This window comes from Leptodactylus fuscus, chromosome 5 (genome assembly GCF_031893055.1).
Source record: "Leptodactylus fuscus isolate aLepFus1 chromosome 5, aLepFus1.hap2, whole genome shotgun sequence".
Classification (NCBI taxonomy): Eukaryota; Metazoa; Chordata; class Amphibia; order Anura; family Leptodactylidae; genus Leptodactylus; species Leptodactylus fuscus.
In genome coordinates this window covers 138,004,331-138,024,167 of record NC_134269.1, presented here as the reverse complement: position 1 = coordinate 138,024,167, position 19,837 = coordinate 138,004,331, and the positions used below count along the sequence as shown (strand labels likewise).

Here is a 19,837-nt window from a genome sequence, read left to right as displayed (position 1 = left end):
TTTCACTTAGCTGGGGCCCCCTGGAAGGCAAGAAGGGGAAGCGGAGGCAACGGTGAGCAGGATCAGCAAGTAAAGCCACGGGCCTGCAGCAACAGTACTTTTTGGGCAAACCCCAACAAATACTGCTATTATTATACTCTGGGGTATAATAATCGGAGGCCTAGGGTAGGTGAGCGAACGTAAAAACCAGTGTTACTCCCCTCTCCTCCAGGGCTCTCGCACTGATCTACCTGCTGTCTTCAGGCCTCTGTAGTAACGTCACATGGATCAGGCCAGCATTGCAAAGCATAATGATGCTAGTGTAACCCACATCTGTGGCGTTACTGACGAGGACGGAAACCAGCAACGAGTCACAGCGGAGCCTAGAAGCGGTAAGTACCACTGTTTTTTATGTTTGTCACCTTCCCTGAGCCTCTGATCAGACCCCAGAGTAGTCTAATATTTTGTGGGCAGTGTAATCCAAAAATTGTAGGTTCTGCTGAATGCTATGGGACATTAAACTGTGGGCAGGGGGCGCTATGGGACATTACACGGTTTTTAAATGTAGAGGGGTAGTCAAAAATTTGCTATGGGGCCCAGTCTTTGCCATTTACACCCGAGTCATATTTTCAAGATTTATCAGTTGATGCCATGCACAATGCAAAGGACTGCACGGAATGAAGGGTCAGAAACCGGGAGAAACCTCAAGCATATTTACTTATCACAATATGTATGGCCGTTTAAGGCTCCTTTTGTTCTTACTTATTGGAAGATTTTTGATTTCCAGCTTGGGTCTGCTCTTCTTGTTTCAATCCAGCAAGGAGAGCTTCTCTTGAGCAATGTTTGTCCTATAAACATATGAAAAATATAAGTCCATTTGAATAAACTATAAATAACCTATCACCAATTAAAACAGATGAAGTGTTTTATCTATACACCAACACACGCTGTAAGATAACAGCAAATACAATGAGATGTATAAAATAATTTTTCTGCTTTACATAGTTCACCCATAGTACCCCTTTAATGGTTAGAGATACCCAGGCTCCCGGAAAAGAAGTCACTTATCTACTATTACATAATGCACAATAAAGCTGTATACACATGGCCATGTCCCATCCAGGAAACAAGGTCCACATATGAGCTGAACTCCCTGCACTGAACTCTGCATTAGAACTCACTATGATGCAGGGATTTCACTTAAGTTCCCAAATGGCTGGATCTCTACTGTGTTAACCCCTTCCCGCCGATGGCACTTTTTGACTTCCTGACCAAGCTCGATTTTTCAAAACTGACATGTGTCAATTTATGTGGCAATAACTTTGGAACGCTTTAACTTACCAAAGTGATTTTAAGATTGTTTTTTCGTAACACATTGTACTTCATGTTAGTGGTAAATTTTGGTTGATATGTTTTGTATTTAATTATGAAAAAATTGGAAATTTGGTGGAAATTTTGAAAAATATGCATTTTATAAAGTTTGAAATGATGTACATTACATACAGATAGTCAGACCGCCAAAATTATATCATAAATCTCATGTTCCAGATCTCTGCTTTGTCGGCATCAAACTTTAGGCGCCCTTTTAATTTTTACGGACATTATAAGATATACAAGTGAAACAACAGTATTCAAAATTTTCAAGAAATTTCCAAAACCCATTTTTTAAAGGGCCTAATCCAGTTATGAAAGCGTTTTGAAAGACTCTTGTATTAAAGCCCCCCATAAATCACCCCATTTTCAAAACTGCACCCCTTAAATAAGCCAAAACAACATATACCTAGTAGTTTAACCCTATAAGTGCTTAACAGGAATTAATACAAAATGGAGGTGAAATTTTCAAATTTGAATTTATTTTACTAATATTTTCGTTTAGCCCTAGAATTTGCACATTCACAAGGGGTTAAAGGAGAAAACGCATCACACAATTTGTTATGCAAGTTCTCCCGACTACCATAGTACCCCACTTGTGGGTGTAAACTAATATATGGACGCACAGCGAGACGCAGGTGGGAAGGCGCGCCAAAGAGCTTTTAGAGGGCAGATCTGGCTGCGATCAGTTTCAGGAGCCATGTCGCATTTACAAAGCCCTTGAGGTGTCAAAACAGTGGAAACCTCTAGAAAGTGACCCCATTTTGAAAACCGCACCCCTCAAAGAATTTATCAAGTGATGTAGTGAGCATTAGTAACCCCGAAGTGAATGTGTAAGCTGTGCGGAGTAAATAGGGCACACCAAATCCTATTTTATTTTCCCACTAGCTCCTATGACACGGACAGGGAAGAGGGGCATTCTGGGGGATCAGCGCAGGTGTATTATCCCTCATAAGCTCTAAATATGGGGTGTCCCCTGAAAACACTCGCACTGCTTACACATTTCCTTCTAGTCGCAGCCACTTATGTCCTAATGATTTGGCGATTTTTAGGGTTTTTGTCTTCACATTGTACAAGCTAGATTTTTATTTTCTGGCAATGTGGCCATATGAGGGTTTGTTGTTTGCGGTATTAGATGTACTTTTCAATGCCACCATTTTGGGCCCTGTAACTTATTGACTACATTTTATTAACTCTTTCTGGGTGGGATGTAAAAGGAAACATCAATTCTGGCATTGCTTTTTAGCATTTATTTTTTCCCTCGTGCAGCATAAGTAACATGTTACCTTTATTCTGCGGATCGGTACGGTTACGGCGATACCTCATTTATATTATTTTTTAATGCGTTGCTATTTGTGCAGAATAAAATTCAATTTAGGGAAAAAAATCATTATTTTTGCATCGCCATCTTCTGAAAGGCATAACATTTTTATTTTTCGCTAGACAGAGCTGGTTGAGGGCTTATTTTTTGCGGGAAGACCTCTTCTTTTTATTGGTACCATTTTGGTTTTCATCTGACCATTTGATTACTTTTTATTGAACATTTTGTAAGGGAAAGGTGGTGAATAATCATTATTTTGTGCGGTTTTCTACGTTGTTTTTTTTTACGCTGTTAGCCGTTCGGGTTAAATAATGTTTTAATTTCATTGTTCAGGTTATTACGGACGCAGCGATACCAAATATGTAATGTTTTTTTCTATTTTTCTTTATTTTACATAATAAAACATTTTATATGGGGAAAATGGGATTTTTGGGGTTTTATTTATTTCTATTTTATTTTAAACTTTTTTATTTTTCCTTTTTTTAACTTTTTTTTTTCTGTCCCCATGGGGGATTGAAGCAGTGATAGGCTGATCACCGCTTCACTACATATACACTGCAATCCACGTGTTACACGTGTATTGCATTGTATAGGAAGCTGTCAGCCTGTGTAGACGCACAGGCTGACAGCTTCATTTACGGCAGGATCAGCCAGGTGCGAGGACGGGGTAAGTGATGGGGCAGACCCGGGGTCACTGATCAGACCCCGGGCTGCCCCCTACGAACACCGGCACCCCCCGAAACCGGCGCGGCACCATTTTGAAGCGAAACCCCGGAGGTGCCGGCGGGTGTCACGGGGCATTGTCAGCCGTGTATTACGGCTGACACCTGCTGTGCATGGTGCGCACACAGTTTCTGTGTGCGCACCATGCATCCGCAGTAATAGTACGGCGGTTTGCGGGAAGCCCTTCCCGGCAGCGCCGTACTATTACGGCGAATGTCGGGAAGGGGTTAAATAGGGTTGAGCCGATCTTGAAATTTCAGGATCGTTTTTAAAATCCAAATTTCCGATCATTTTCCATCTGAACCCGATCCCAATTCCGATCCTAATGCAAGTCAATGGGATTTTTTTATTAATGATCGAAGATTCGATTTTAAAAACGATCCTATTCGCTACACAGCATTTGCAAATTGCTTTAGTTTTTGGACTCCACGCTCTGTAGTGATAAAAAAAAAATCCCCCGGCTACTTAGTCCCCCCTGGTGTCCGCTTACCTGCACAGATCCGCTGCCGCTCCCCATTCTTCTCGGTCCCATCCTCTCTCATTCACATGCCTTCAGAGCCTCGTGTGCGCCCCCACCTCCCTAGGCTAGTATTAGAGATGATGGGAGTAGGTGGGGCTTGAAGTGGCTTAGGAGAGTGTGCATCACTCACGTTTCCCTTTCCAGTACCCGCCTAAACTCTCCTAAGCCACAAGCCCCGCCTTCTCCCAGTATCTCTATCACTAGTCTAGGGAGGCGGGGGTGCACACGGTGCTCTGAAAGCATGTGAATGAGAGATAAAAGGAGCAAGAAGAACGAGGAGCGGCAGCGGATCTGTGCAGGTAAGTTGAGCGATTGGGATCGGCATTCTGTTCCTGATCTTTTTTAGGCGGGATCGGAACCCGATCTTGATCGTGAAATTTACTCAATCGCTCAACCCTAGTGCTAAAATAACAGCGTTGTCAGTTCAATTGTATAACAATCTGGCCAGATAGGACTCTGTCATGTAAATCCAGCATCAAAAGAGGGGACGTTTTCTCTATTAGTCCAGGTGATCACAAGGGAAAAGCAACTGCAATGTCTAGCCAATTGCAGTATAATTTGGTTTATGCCAAATGTCATAGTAGAGTGTTATTTTCTTCAGTAACGCAGGCTGCTGCTTAAGCAATTTCAGGTACAGGTGAAAAAATAATAAAAAAAATAATCATGTATACTATATACCAAAATAAACAGCAACTAGAAAAATATATATTTTAATTCTATGGTTTCATTATGGTAAAGAAAAGTTGTTTGTTTGTTTGTTTTTTTTAAATGATTTTTTATTTTTTTTTGCCATTGAACTGGTTTCCATTCAATGACAAATCCAAATGTTGAAACCGATGAGCAATAAAAACAAACTACATTAGAAAACTGTAGAACTTTCCATTACACGATGATTACATAAGACCTCTTTAAAGAAGACTTTCTAACTTAGCACTTCAAACATCTTAGCCTTACCAAACACCAACTTACCTGTAAGTGAGTAATAAAAGAAAACCTCTGTCTCTGAAAGGGTTCACAGCCTTCCCACAGGCACTGCCCAGGATACACGTCTTTACCACCATGCTCTGTTGCAGCATGATAGAACACTTGGGATGGAGTTTCAAACCACCTTAAAAAATTTAAAAAAAAAAAAAAACATTTATAAAACATGAAATATAATGAAATTTAATTGCTCAAGTTTATTTCACTAGATTTACACATCGGCCACAGGATCCACCCAGGGAGCAAATCGCTGAACGCTTATCTAACTCACAAACCACTAACCTTTTGCATGACTGCCACAGGCACATGAAGTTTTGTCCTGGTTTCTTCACTTGTTCTGCAGGGTGTCCTGTTGTTGTAGCTGAGGGCTGAGAACCAACTAGGTGGCCTTGAACTTGTAATGCTGGTAATGCAGTTACTGGTGTAGTCTGAAGATCGGAAAAAATATATTAGTTAACGAATATTAACACTAGTGTCAGGTGTCATATTTATAAAATGTATCAAGTGCTTTTTTTTCTGGAAAAAAAAAAAAGTATGGCAACGATAAGGGTGCCTTCACACGGAGTCGCATTTTGCTACATTTTACACGTGTAAAAATACACGCGTTAAAAAGAGAAGCCATTGAATTCAATGGCTAACTACATTTTGCACGTGTAATTTTGCACGTGTAAAATGGATAAAAAGCACGGAGCGTAACTGTGTGAAAGCACCCTTACACCTCTTTGCTATACAAAACAGCAAAACATTTTTATCAACTTGAAAACATTAAAAACTACAAATTTACAGCAAAAATATTACTATATAAAAACGACTAACTAAAAACTTGGGCTTTGTTAAGTGCAATCTAATCTTAGGGCTAGTTCATACGTGAACAAAGGGACGGATTTTGACAGCGGACTTCGCTTCAAAATCCGCCCCTTTGCAATAGTGGTCTATGTAGATTGCATTTTTTTTTTTCTGCTAGCAGAAAAAAAAGAAGTGACATGACCTTTCTTCAGGCAGAAGCGGCAGCACCCTCCGCTGTTGGCTCATTCATTTGAGCCGGCTACGGAGGGGAAAGCCATGACCGCGATGGCTGTGGCAGGCGGGTTTTGACCCGAGAGTGACGCGGCTCCCACATCACTCTGTGTCAAAATCCACCCCCACCGCCCCCGTGTGAACGAGCCCTTAGACCTCAGAGGTGACCTCTTCACAAACCGCACTTGGCTGACTGGTCTGTTTGTAAAGAGGTCAGCAGTGATATCCTGTTTGAGGGCAATTTATTTATTTTAATACAAATCCTTCCCCCAATCACCCAGCATCTATTCTATGCTGAACAGTGACTTGACTAGTATATCACTTCAGAATAGTCAAATAAAACTGATAAAACAGCACAGACCACAATGCTTGAATAACAATCTTCTACTTTGTCACACATGGTCTGTAGTTAGTGGCAGTTATTTGGAGTAGAGACTGAATATTTTAGATCTGTCTATCAAAACAAACATAGGGAATTAAAAATTCTAAATTACCCTCCTTATCCTAGAACACATATAATAGTAAAAAAAAAATAAAAAAAATTAAATTACTGTGAAACACATTAGATTCCGGTACATATTTTTTTAAAGGGCTTAAAATGTAATTAAAGCTATATACATTATGTATACCCAGAATCGTACCAACTCTCAGAATACAGGTGACATTAGAGATGAGCGAGTACTGTTCGGATCAGCCGATCCAAACAGCACGCTTGCATAGAAATGAATGGACGTAGCCGGCACGCGGGGGGTTAAGCGGCCGGCCGCCGTCAAAGCGGAAGTACCAGGTGCATCCATTCATTTCTATGGAGCGTGCTGTTCGGATCGGCTGATCCCAACAGTACTCGCTCATCTCTAGGTGACATGTAAGAAAGTAGCACAGTTTTTCTCCAATTCCACCCCATTCTGATTTTTTTTCCCAGTAAATCATATGGAAAAATAAATGGTACCAATAAAAAGCACAATTTGTTCCACAAACATTAAGGCCGAGGCCCCAAGTTGCAGAAACGCAGCTTTTTTTGTTGTTGCAGATTTTGTTGTGTTTTTTTTTTAGCCAAAGTCAGGAGTGAATTGAGCAGAGGGTAAATGTATAGGAGTTTCCTATAAATTTCCCATTCCTTTTTTAGCCACTCCTAGGTTTGGCTTAAAAAAATGCAAAAAAAATCTGCAACATTAAAAGCTGCGTTTCCACAATGTGGGGCTTCAGCCTAAAAGGGTTTTCTGGGCAGATTTTTTATTTATTTTTTTTTTTAAAGGTGTTAGTGCTAGTAATGGGTTAATAAGTACACCCATACAACTTTAGCAGTGTTTGGAGTGATTTATGCGTGTCTCTTGGTTGCTGCTACAATCCTCTGCATTTATTTGTTTATTAGTTCCCTCTCACTCAGCCCCCCCCAGCCTCTCTCACTCCATTACACTCCCTAGCCTAGCGATGCCACCAATTACTAGCCCATCCTGCCCTCCCCATCTCACTAGCCAATGATCCCACCCATTACTAGCCACTCCCACAACTCAGCCTAGCGATCGATCTCTCCACCCATTACTAGCCCCCTCCCACTGTCTCCCTAGCTAATCAATTCCGCCCACTACTAGCAGACAGGGGAGGGGAGCTGTTCACGAACACAGGAGGGCTTGGTAATTATTGATGGTGGATGGGGGGTGGGGGGGTGGAGAAGAGTAATGGCGAAGTTCTGTTTCAGAAGCGGTGAAACGGAATGTCACCGGATTTTCAGAAAGTGTCCCTGGGGCGTTCACATGATATGGGTAATTATAGATTATTTTTTTTCTAAATTGAAGTAAATTAGAACTTAGGCAGCGGGAAGGGGGTTTAGTGTAGGGGTTAATTCTTAGTTTATCCTAGACAACCCCTTTTAAAGTGGACCTTTCATGGTCCGGGGCACAGTCAGTTCTATATACTGCTGGAAAGCTGACAGTGCGCTGAATTCAGCGTACTGTGGGCTTTCCCGATCTGTGTCCGGGTAAAGCGCTATTGGTCCCCGTACCGTAGTGCTTTACAGTCAGAAGGGCGTTTCTGACAGTTAGCCAGGGACGCCTTTCTGCCCAGCGTCGCCTATCGCGCTGCACCGCTCACACTCTACAGCGCGATAGGCGCTGCTGGGCAGAAGGGTGTCCCTGGCTAACTGTCAGAAACGCCCTTCTGACTGTAAAGCGCTACGGTACCAGGACCGATGGCGCTTTACCCAGGGCACAGATCGGGAAAGCCGACAGTGCGCTGAATTCAGCGCACTGTCAGCTTTCCAGCAGTATATAGAACTGACTGTGCCCAATCTGATGAAAGGTTCTCTTTAAGCCCTCATGGTTCTGTGAACAGAAAAATAAAGTTATATGTTTGGGAAGGCGCGGAGTCAAAAACTAAAATTGAGAAATCCCAGCAGTGAGAAAGGGTTACAGTTCCAGCCCACTCAAAAAATCTTCTGATATATTATATAATAAACTAGCAGGAGGACCCGGGATTCACACGGGATTAAGTGTATCTCATTTTGGATATCAGCGAAAAACCTGTGATCAGTTGTTATGGAGACCTGGAGTAAAGCTGTGTGTATGTGATCTTGTGTAACCGTGTCATCCACAGTGCCCCGCTTCTTTAAAGCTGACATACAGAAGTGAAGAAAAATGGCTGGATTGCTATGGAAAGCTGGAGTAAAACTCTAATATGTGGTACTCTGTGCAGAGCCGTCTATCTAATCCTCCAGCGTATGGTACTGTGTGCTGAGGCACGTATATAATCCTACGACTTGTGGTACTGTGTGCAGAGGCCCGTATCTAATCCTCTCCCATGTAGTACTGTGTGTAAACGCATGTACCTAATCCTCTAGCATGTGGAACTGTCTGAAGACGCATGTATCCAATCCCCCTGCGTGTGGTAATGTGTGCAGACATGCGTATCTAATCCTCTGGCATGTGGAAATGTGTGCAGATGCGCATACCCAATCCTCCGGCGTGTGGTACTGTGTGCAGATGTGCGTATCTAATCCTCCCCCGTGTGGTACTGTGTGTAGACGTGCGTATCTAATCCTCTGGTTATGGTACTCTGTGAAGACATGTGAATCTAATCCTCCGGCATGTTGAACTGTGTGCAGATGTGCGTATCTAATCCTCCCCTGTGTGGTATTGTGTGATGTGGTACTTTGTGCAGACACACGTATCTAATCCTTCAGCGTGTGGAATTGTGTGCAGACGCACATAACTACTCCTCGGTCATATAGTACTGTGTGCAGATGCACATATCTAATCCCCAGTGTGGTATTGTGTGTAGATGTGCGTATCTAATCCTACAGCATGTGGTACTGTGTGCAGACGCGTATATCTGATCCTCTGGCGTGTAGAACTGTGTGCAGATGCGCGTATCTAATCCTCTTGCGTGTGGTACTGTGTGCAGACGTGCGTATCCAATCCCCCCCCCCCGTGTGGTACTGTTTGCTGAGACACGTATCTAATTCTCTGGCATGTGGTACAGTGTTCAGAGGCATGTATCTAATCCTCCAAAGTGTGGTACTTTGTGCAGACACACGCATCAAATCCTTCAGCGTATGGAACTTTGTGCAGACGTGCATATCTAATCTTCAGTCGTGTTTTACTGTGTGCAGACGCACGTATCTAATCCTCCCATGTGGTATTGTGTGAAGAGGCGCATATCTAATCCTATCTAATCCTACGGCAGTCATGACTCCAAAGCGCACTCTGCCATTCTCTAGATCTTATCTGCGGAAGGTCTGTAGCGACCGAAACGTTATAGGTTTACCACAATGATCGAGTGCTTACTATATGCTTTACAAGCTTATTCATGGCATTTATGTTTCAATAAATTGTTCACTTTTTCACGCTAAATGGTGTGCAGCAGCATTTATCTATACTGGAATATGATTGAAAGACTTGCAGGTTTGTATTGGCTAAGGGGGAAGGGGGCGCATTGTGTTTGGAATGCTGCATCTCGGCAACGGTACGTCAGAGCGAGTTGGAGTCTCGTCTTAAACCTTTTCGGATACCTGAATTATCTCTGTACCAAATTTGGTGAGGATCGGTACAGTCGTTTGGTTTGCAATAGAGAACAGACAGACAGAAATTCATTTTTATGATATAGAGAGATAGATGTGAAAAGACCACATTGGTAAAGAATGGCACAACTAATCTATTAACATAACTGCTCTACAGAAAGTTCTAAACCCTCATAAATTTCAGTCTCCACAAAGGGTCAATTCAATTTAATTTAAATCTCTTCTGCATCCGCCCCTTCCTTCTTCGGCTTGACGTCGGACGCCTGCGCAGTACGCTTTGTTCGGCGAAGTTCGCCGAACGTACTGCGCATGCACAAAATTGTGGTGTCGGCACTATGGCTGCAGGCATACCCAGTATGTTCGGTGAACTTCGCCGAACAAAGCGTACTGCGCAGGCGTCCGACGTCAAGCTGAAGAAGGAAGGGGCGGATGCAGAAGAAGACAGAGGCGGCGCTGGAGTCTGTTTTCGAGCAGCAATGGGGACACCCCCATCGGATCTCCTGCGCTGGGGCCCGCCCCCATCGCTGCGAGATAACTAATTAGCATACCAGTACAAACCGGTATTACGAACGAAAGGCGCGGTGGAGATCACTTCCAAAGGTAGGAGACGAATAGCCTTTCTAAAGGCTATTCCGACGTGTTACCTAGAAAAAAAAGTTTTTTAATGGTAGAATCCCTTTAAGGAGAGGGGTTCCAGATGGTAGTGCTAGATTTCCAAAAAGGCCCCTTGGCCAACTTGACCAACCTGGAACAAGGGGTACTTTACAAAGATGAGGTTGAGGCAGTCACAGGACCCCTTTTACATATAGTGCTCTACATCAAGAGCTTAGGCAGGGAGCATTTGCTGGATTCAGCATGTTGTACATGGTAAACAGCATACCACAACTAAATTTCATAAAATTCCAGACTGCCAAATCTTTCAACTGGAGAACATTTGGGTGAGATACTTTTACTGGTGTTGGTTAAACCAACAGATGGATTTGTACAATAGAATGTGGAAAGTGAACACAGCTCAGAGATGAGTTAGGAAATCCCCCTCGCTCTTACAACAAGGTTAGGCAGATTACATGAGAGCACCATATATCAGGACTGTGGTTCTAGTGACACGACCCAATATGAACTTCGTTTGGGTTGTCAGAGCCATAGGGGAAACAGAATAAACAGCTGAAATAAGGACGTAAAGAATATCCCATTACCAGAGTTGTGTGAAATGGCCATACAGTAGCACTCCAAGTACCATGTGCCCTGAACACATCACCGTGTGCCATATACCAGCCAGTTAGAACAGATTACACAGAGATCAGTAGTATCCATGATACATACACAAAGGACCACAAAGACACACAGGTTTAGGACATTTTCCTTATTATGCAGCTTCTTTCTATAGACCAGACAGAGAACTAAAGCCTACAGATATGTTTATGGCCAAGAGAAAAGAATGGACCTGTATATTACTCAAAATTGAAGATAAAATTCTGGTAAGCTATGGTTGTGTGCATGAAGCCTTAGGGGGCATTCACACAGTTACCATGTGCTGATTCTGACGCGAAACTTGCGTCAGAATCCGCACGGAAATAAAGCCTCTCATTGAATTCAATGGATTCCACGTCAGAATCCACGCCAAAATATTCCGTATGAATTTCCCCTAGAATTAGCCACACGTGTAACCCATTGTTACCCAGTAGTGCCTACAGAAATATATACCCATCAGCAGCATTTACAGTTTTATCGCTTCTGCCTTCTGTTATTCACACAGGACATTTAAGGATTTGTTCTCACTTGTGTATGGAGTTTTTCTTCTATTATATCTAATGGGAAATAAAGTTGTATGCTGTTGTATTTTCCCATCAAAATGATTGCAAGTGGGGTCTATAAGACACCAAATCTATGTGGTGGAGATTCAGTGTGAATAGAGCTTTATGTGCTTACAAAAAAATGTGTTCAAATTGCATTGCTAGCTTTTCTATGCTTCCCTACAAGTGTTAGATAATCTAGAATGATTCACATAAGAGGCAATAGCGACCTTAGTACATCCTCTGCCGCGGTCATATGATAAACCTACATTTCTGTCTACTGTCATTAATGCCAATAGATACAAGCTAACAAGAAGAAAATGAAAGATGAACAAAGCAATTCATTTGCCACCATTAACCCCTTACCACTTCAGTCAGATTTTGCCTTCATGATACAGGTTGTTTTTCCAGTATTTTAAGTATTTATTTAAACACTAATCTGAATGCAGTCATAAAGGCATATGGGGTTCACTGTGAAGTAGAAATAGCATTTACTTTACAGGTAGATGCGATTACAGCAATACTAAACAGTAAATCAGAGTTTTGTATGGTTTGCTACTTTTGCACACTGACATTTTTGCAGTTGAAATCCAACTCCTAACACACCTCCCAACTCTCCCATTCACTTCGAGTTCAGATTAAGGGTGCCTTCCACAGTTTTGTGGCGCTGATTTTGCCACAATAACCCGAGTAAAGAATCAGCGCTGAAAAAACAGACTCCCATTGAGTTCAATCTGTACCGCGCGGAAAATGGAACCCATTGAAGTCAATGTGAGGCAGTTTTTCAGCCCTGATTCTTTACTCGAGTTATTGTTGCAAAATCAGCGCCACACAAAACTCTGTATGAATGCACACTTATTTTCCCTCTAGCAGAAAAACTGAACAAAAACAAAACAAAACTGTCATGTCCTATTTTTGGACACATTCTGCCATGCAAATCCCGGTGAAATGAATGGAAGGCAGAGGAAAAAAACAAAAACTGAATCCTCTAAAAAATAAATAAATAAAAAACAGCTAAGAAATTCAGGAATTTGAAGCTGTTGAAATCAATGGAGGCCAGCTTCAGGTGAAATTTGGAGCGGAATTTCAGGTGAAATCCCGACAACATACTTTTAGGCTAAAGCCCACATTGCCGATAAAGCAGCTTTTTTTGTTGTTGCAGATTTTGAGGGGTTTTTTTTAAACAAAGTCAGGAGTGGCTACAAAAGGAATGGGAAACACAAATGAATGGGCCTAGTCCAGAGGGTGCTTCGGAATCCGCCTGAAGAAAGGGCAGCTCGCTTTTTTTTAGGCTAGCGGCAACATGCCGCTAGTGGACAAAAGAATGCTAGCGGTCTACATAGACCACCATTGTAAGGGGGCGGATTAAGACATGGATTCCGCGCCAAATACGCCCCCCTCTTGCCCCGCGTAAAAGGGGCCTTATTTCTGTATCACCATATACTGAGAAGCATAAGTTTTCAATAACACAGTTGAGAGCTTGTTGTTTTTTTTTCAATTTTGGGATAAATAGGACTTTTTGATAGTTTTTTTTATTCCACTTTTGGGAAGTGGGGTGAACAAAGAACAGCAGCAATTTGGCAATCTCCTTCATTACAGTGCTCTCTGTGCAAGTTAAAAAAAAAAAAAAAAAAAAAAAAAAAAATGTAACTTTATACATTAGTTTGTTAATGACGCAGTTATACCAGGGTTTGTATTTGATTTGATTTTTTTTAAAAAAACAAAACTTTTGCCTCTTTACATTTCTTATTCTTTCATGTCTTTATTAACTTTTTCCTTTCCCCGCCATGACCAACTGCAGTTTTTTTGCATCCTTTAAAAGGCAAATCTCCACTGATTGAAGCACAAATGGGAGTTTTCTGTAGCCCCCCCCCCCCCCATTCCTGAGCAATCAAGGCAGTTCGCTTTGGTGCCTGATATGTTTATTAGGCTCTGTAGTTTCAAGTAGGTGGCCTCAGGAAGGAGCAGGTAAATGGCATGATACAAATAAATAATGTCAGAACTCAGTCACGACTATCGGTCTGCTCTGATCAGACTACCCACTTGACAGAGTCCAATTTGCATACCAGGCATTAAAATTAACTGAATTAATTGCTCAGGAACAGTGGGGCTAGCGAAAAAAAAACTGCCAGAATCTGAATTTGGTGGAGATCGTAAAAGGACATTTTAAATGTAATTTTAAGTTTTATTTTCGAGACTCTTGTAATATACTGCAATACTTCAGTAAGGAAGTGTTTTATACTGACATGCATTTTTCAGATACTGTAAGAGATAAAAGACAGTACGAAAGTCACACAAATGCAGTTTTTCAACAATTCCACAACTATCCACAATTGTTTTCTTCCAGCTTCCCAGTACATTGTACGGAATTGTAAATGAAACCAAGTACAATTTATCCCACAAATAAAAATGCTGTTAGGAAGGCAGGAGGAAACATTTCTGCCATGGAAGGATTTCATTGCAGTAATGTGTAGTGCATGGTCCTATGCTTCTCATCTGTATGCGAACCAACAACCAACCGTAAACTTTTGGTTTCATGGTCATTACCATACAAACAAGAAGTATAGGAACATGCGCTACTCATTACTGCAACTCAACTGCCTGCAGTTCATCTGTAAAAAAAAGCACTGTGTAAACCCGGCCACAAGAAACAATCATTCCATGCAATAGGGAATGATGCAATTGTACATCAGTGTAGAATGCTACGATACGATTACTGTGTAGTACATCCATGGGCTAATTAGATGAGCCTTGACATTGAATTTAAAGGGGTTGGCCACTTTTACACCAATACTGAGAAACAAATGTTATGGTTTGTATAATGTAAAATAATGCATTATTTTCCTTTCTTCTATCACCTCTCCAAAATTCACAAATCAGTTACTTGTCCCCCTGGTTGACCCATAATTTCAGGCATAGGATCACTCACTCACCAGCAACTTGTCACATTTCATAGATCTCCATCTCCAACCACTAGTTCTAAGTTTGCTGTCTTATCTCAAAGATTCTACTCAGCTTATCAAAGAACTTCACCATCTTAATAACCAATTTACTACTGAGTCTGTGCTTTACAGCAATATACCTCATGACAAGGGATTATCCACCATCGATCATTACTTATCTTTAAATCCCAATATGCCCACTGACCCAAAAAAACTTTCTGCTATCAAGCATCAATTTCATCCTCAATCACAATATTTTGTCTTTTATATAAACAAACGAGTAGGGGTTTCAAACTCGTAGCCCGCGGGCCAACTGCGGCCCCCACCTCAATACATAGCTCCCAACCGTCCCGCCTTTAGCGGGGAAGTCCCGCTTTTATACTCCTGTCCCGAGCAGCTCCCTGCATGTCCCTTTAGTGTTGTACTTAAACTTTCCTGATCGGTGGAAAGCTTGTACTACTGTAAAATGAAGGACCTGTGTATGACATCAGACGTCACGCGACTAGGGAGGTGTGTCTTAGTGTGCCAGCCGGAAGATGAAGGGATGTGCCGTCTAAAGGTACTGAGAGGGGAGGGGAAATGTGTTATGCAGGTTGGAGAGTGTGTGTCTAGTCTGTGTGTCTGTGTGTGTCTCGGTAAACTAGGGGCAGAGATGGAGGAAGGGGGGGGGGGACATGAAACTGGGGGCAGATGGAGGGGGCACATGAAACTGAGGGCAGATGGAGAGACAACATGACACTGGGGCAGATGGAGTGGGGGCATAAAATGGGGCAGATGAAGGGGGATATTAAACTGGGGGTGAAAACCCCAAGTGTTTAATGTCCCCCTCCAGCTGCCCCAGTTTCATGTCCCCTCTAGTTTCCCCCAGTTTAAAATGGGGCAGGGACTTAATACCGTGGGACAGTTGGAAGGGAAAATTATAATGTGGGGACATGTAATGTACGGGTGACTGTAGGAGAATTGTACTATGTGGGGGCACATGAAAAATGAATGAGAATGGATGGAGTCAACAAAAGTTGGCGGAGCTACATTTGCTGCGGCACGCATAGCTTGTGGAAAACCTGATGCAGCCCAGTCTCACCCAGACTCTACCTCCAGCGGCCCAGTCTCACCCAGACTCTACCTCCAGCGGCCCCCAGGTAAATTGAGTTTGAGACCCCTGATCTAGGATAAAAGGTGGCCTAAAAGGTTACTAATGCCTCCTTTTGATTGTACAGTTTTCTCCCAATAAACTTATACTTTCATTCTTATATTGTAATTATTTACATCCATCATCATCACATTCAAGCTCATAAAGCTTCATTGGAAGCCAACAACCCCTTCTTGGTGTTTTTTTTTTTTTTTTTTTTAAATCACTGAGTGCGTGTGTAGGCTTCTACATCACACACATGATACAACGGCCTCAGGATACAATATTTTCCACATACAATGGTCTTTTCTGGCAGACTAGTAATACTTCTCTACAGTGTAGTGCAGTATGACATTCTGTACTTCTCTTTACCTGTGCCAGGACGACTGCTCCTTTGGACAGCACGTCAAAGAAGCTGCATCTAGTTTTCAAATGAACTGTATATACTTTTCAGTACCATAGAAAAGATCCTATCCCCATAATAGAAAAGGATTTCCATAAGCTTTTCATGGCTTACGTCATCAGATTTTTCTTTTCCTCATTTTTTTTCAAGGTTATGTGACATTTTGGGGTCTTTAGAACCAATTACTAATCCGTTACAGAGTTATGGTCTCGTTACAAATGCTTAACAAATGAATATTGTAACTTGAGGGACCACTTGTGTATAAAATTACAATTAAATTGAAAATTATAAATCTATATACACACACACACACAAAAATAAATAAAAATAAATAATAAATAATAATAATAATAATAATATATATATATATATATATATATATATATATATATATATATATATATATATATATATATATTATTTTAATTCCTCATACCACATACTGAACCAACAGGGGGCGCAGTACTGCAGTTCTAGTAATCAGAGTTTCCACCATAGCTACAGTTGCAAAGGAATGACCATGTAGTTCAAGACAGCCAAGTTATGTACATTATACACAAGTTACATTTTCATTTTCACAGGAGAAGGCACTTGATTTGGTATTGTGAATAAGACTTACCTGTGCAACAACTGTCTGTACAAAAGTATGTGGATGTTGCTGCTTTTGCTGAACAGCACTCTCTATTGCTACTTTAGCTACAGTGCTTGGATCAACACCTGCTGGCACAGCGACCATGGTTGCACTACAGCCAGCATTGTTCGGGTCACTGATTGTAACAATCCTTACTCCTACTTTATTGGGAATAACTGGGACAGATTCCCGCTCATTGTCCTCTACTGGTCGTTTAACAGCTTTGCATTCTGTTGTGCCATTTGTAGAGCGTGTATCTGCAGGAAGTGCAGCTTGCGAGATCCTAGTCCCTATATGGGGCACGGCAATAACTTGGTGACCCGGTAAAACAGAAGCAGTAGACTGCGTTGAGACGACAACAGTCGGGCGTTGCTGAGGCACATCTGAATTCAAACTGGAAACTACAGGTCCATTGGGCAAATCAGTTGCATTACCACACTGTATCTGGATTGCAAGGTTCGTAACATCATTCGTACTACTTGCAAAATGTGACAAACTGTTGGCTAATATAGGTCCATTTGTAAGTTTCTCCACTTGATCACCTTTGGCAGTAACTTGTTGTGAAGAATCCAGAAGGTCCTGTTGCTCCACTGGAGCTATTTCACCATTTCCTAAGTGATTGGAAGCTTTGTGATTAGGAATGTTTTTGCTCAAATGCGAACAGTCTCCCTTTTCAAAATCACAAACCCCATTAACCTGCGGCTTTTTAAAGTCTGTTTTAGCATCCTGTATGTCACTCTGGTCAGAGTTTTGTTTTAAAGAAGCTCCATTTTCTCCCAGTTCCACAGACGACCCATTAGTGACCACTTGACTGGCCTCATTCGGAGTTTTCCCTGAGTTTGAAGGAGGTAGACTGGAGTCACACTTTTTACCATTTAAAAGGTTTCCCATTTGCACTTCATTGTCATTCATTTCCCCATTGCTGGTGTTAACAGAACCTTTCGGACAAGAAGGATTCTCCATTACTTCAATTTTACGCTCATGCACGTGCAAACCTGTAGCTTCCTTTGCCTCTTCCTCCTTTTGGCAAATTATTTTATCACCCTTGAAAGGGGGAGAAGAAGCAGATCCTGGCAATTGCCCACCAGGTTGTGTAAGAGCAGCTGGAAGTGTTTGTACCTGTAGTCCAACTCCAGGTTGTGTCCCACCCATTGGTGCAATAATCTGAGGTGTATTTCCCTGGCTTACAGTTGCAGTAGCAAAACTTGTGTTTGGCACAACTGTGATTGTGACTTGGTTGCCAGACGTTCCTTGAAATATTGTTGCTGGAGAGTTTGATATCAACTGGCCTGGCAAAATTTGTAAGTTTGAGATTGGAACAGTCTGCACTGCAGTTTGATTCTGCATTGCACTCTGAACTAACTGCACATTTTGTTGTCCAACAAGTATTTGTGAAGTTGCTGCCTGCCCTTGCACACCAAAGGAAGGAGCCTGATTATTGGCTACTTGATATACCACCTGAGGGCTTGGTGCTCTGGCATTATTGGGAGGTGGTATCTGTGGAGCCGGGAGGATGAGTTTACCTCCAGGAGTTGTAGGTCCTCGTTTGGGAAGCAACAACTGTTTAATGAGGCTGGACTCAGCAGGACTAGAGAGTCCGACACCTCCACTTTGGGTCTGTTGCTGCTGAACCTGTACTTGTACCTGTGGGGATGACTGTGACTGCTGCGCTTGCACTTGTGCCTGCTGTGGTTGCTGAGCTTGTGCCTGCTGCTGTTGGTGAGGTGCTGGTGACAACTGTTGCCTTTTCACAGAAAGCATCTGGCTAACAGTAGGAGGGGGTCCTTGTGAACCTGAAGTTGTTGTGGGAGAAGACATTCCTGGTGGGAGCTGGTTATTGGAAGTTGGGATTGGAGATGAGGAGGGAGTTATATTTGTTTGTCCAGCTAACTGAACAGTCTGTCCAGCCTGAATTGCAGCTGGATTAGTAAGTACTATTTGGTGGATGGCTGGTGCATACGCTTGACCAGGTTGAGCTGCCTGGCTGACAATTACTACACTCTGCTGGGGTTGCTGCTGCGAAGGTTGTTGAACTACTGTTGTTGAGGATACTTGCTGAGAAGAAAGAGGTTTTGGAGCAATGTTTTGAAATCCAATTCTAGAGGTCTGAGGATTTTGAACACCAGCTATTGTAACCACCTGCCCTGCTGCCACTTGGAAACTTTGTACAGTTGTAGCAGACACAATATTAGAAGATGAGGTGGTAACATATTGTTGTGGAGTTATGATAACTGTATCTTTCGGCTGGTTGGAAGCTGTAGATTGTTGTGATGGGACATGAACAGTTTGTGATGATGTTGTGATTAATTGTTGACCTTGTGGAAGTCCAGATGTACCTGCTGACATACTTTGCACTCTGCCAAATATATGCCCTTGCGGGACAGTTTGTTGTATAACTGCTACCGGAGTGCCTGATGCTAACTGACCGGGTACCACAGTGTGTAAAGGTGACTGCTGTTGAATGACAGAAGGATGGTGAAACAAGGCCTGAGAACCCACAACTGTAACAGAAGCCTGTTGCCCTGGATTGCTGTGATTCTGAACTAGAGAAGCTTGTGTTGATCCCCCCAGTGCAATACTGACAGGAACTCCTGAATGTTGAACAGAACCCTGTATTACTGCAGCTTTAACCACTTCACATGAAATTGGAGTTTTATTCTGTATTACAGTCACTGTGGTATTCTGCTGCTGAGTCTGACCATGAGGGATCTGTGGCATACGACAAACTGTCTGAGCCACACTGTGGACACCTTGAATAGGAAAAGACATTTGTGTTGCAGTTAGATTGCTAGCTTGGTTAGCTGTGACAGTTCTCTGGAAAGGATTTCCTGCTCCTTGTGGCACACCTGGAAACACCAAAGCAACAAATGGTTATTACACGTATATTAAAACGATTTCTAAACAAAATGCAAGTATGTGGAGAATATCTTAATTCCCATGTTTACATGGAGCAGAAATGATGCATACATTTCTGGCATGGTTCCATTTATCTTAATAATGCTTGCACACATC

General features: G+C 42.2%; 1 protein-coding gene across 2 annotated transcripts in view; it reads right to left on the bottom strand.

The window, feature by feature from the left end:
- Positions 1–19,837, bottom strand: part of ARID2 (AT-rich interaction domain 2) — a 71,271-nt gene that overhangs the window by 3,643 nt on the left and 47,791 nt on the right. For both annotated transcript variants that reach the window (XM_075274313.1, XM_075274314.1), the window contains 4 exons: positions 16,814–19,671; positions 5,178–5,323; positions 4,884–5,022; positions 742–827 (listed from right to left, as the gene is read on the bottom strand). In XM_075274313.1, the coding sequence (XP_075130414.1) occupies positions 742–827; positions 4,884–5,022; positions 5,178–5,323; positions 16,814–19,671 (3,229 nt within the window). The remainder of the gene's footprint in view (positions 1–741; positions 828–4,883; positions 5,023–5,177; positions 5,324–16,813; positions 19,672–19,837) is intronic.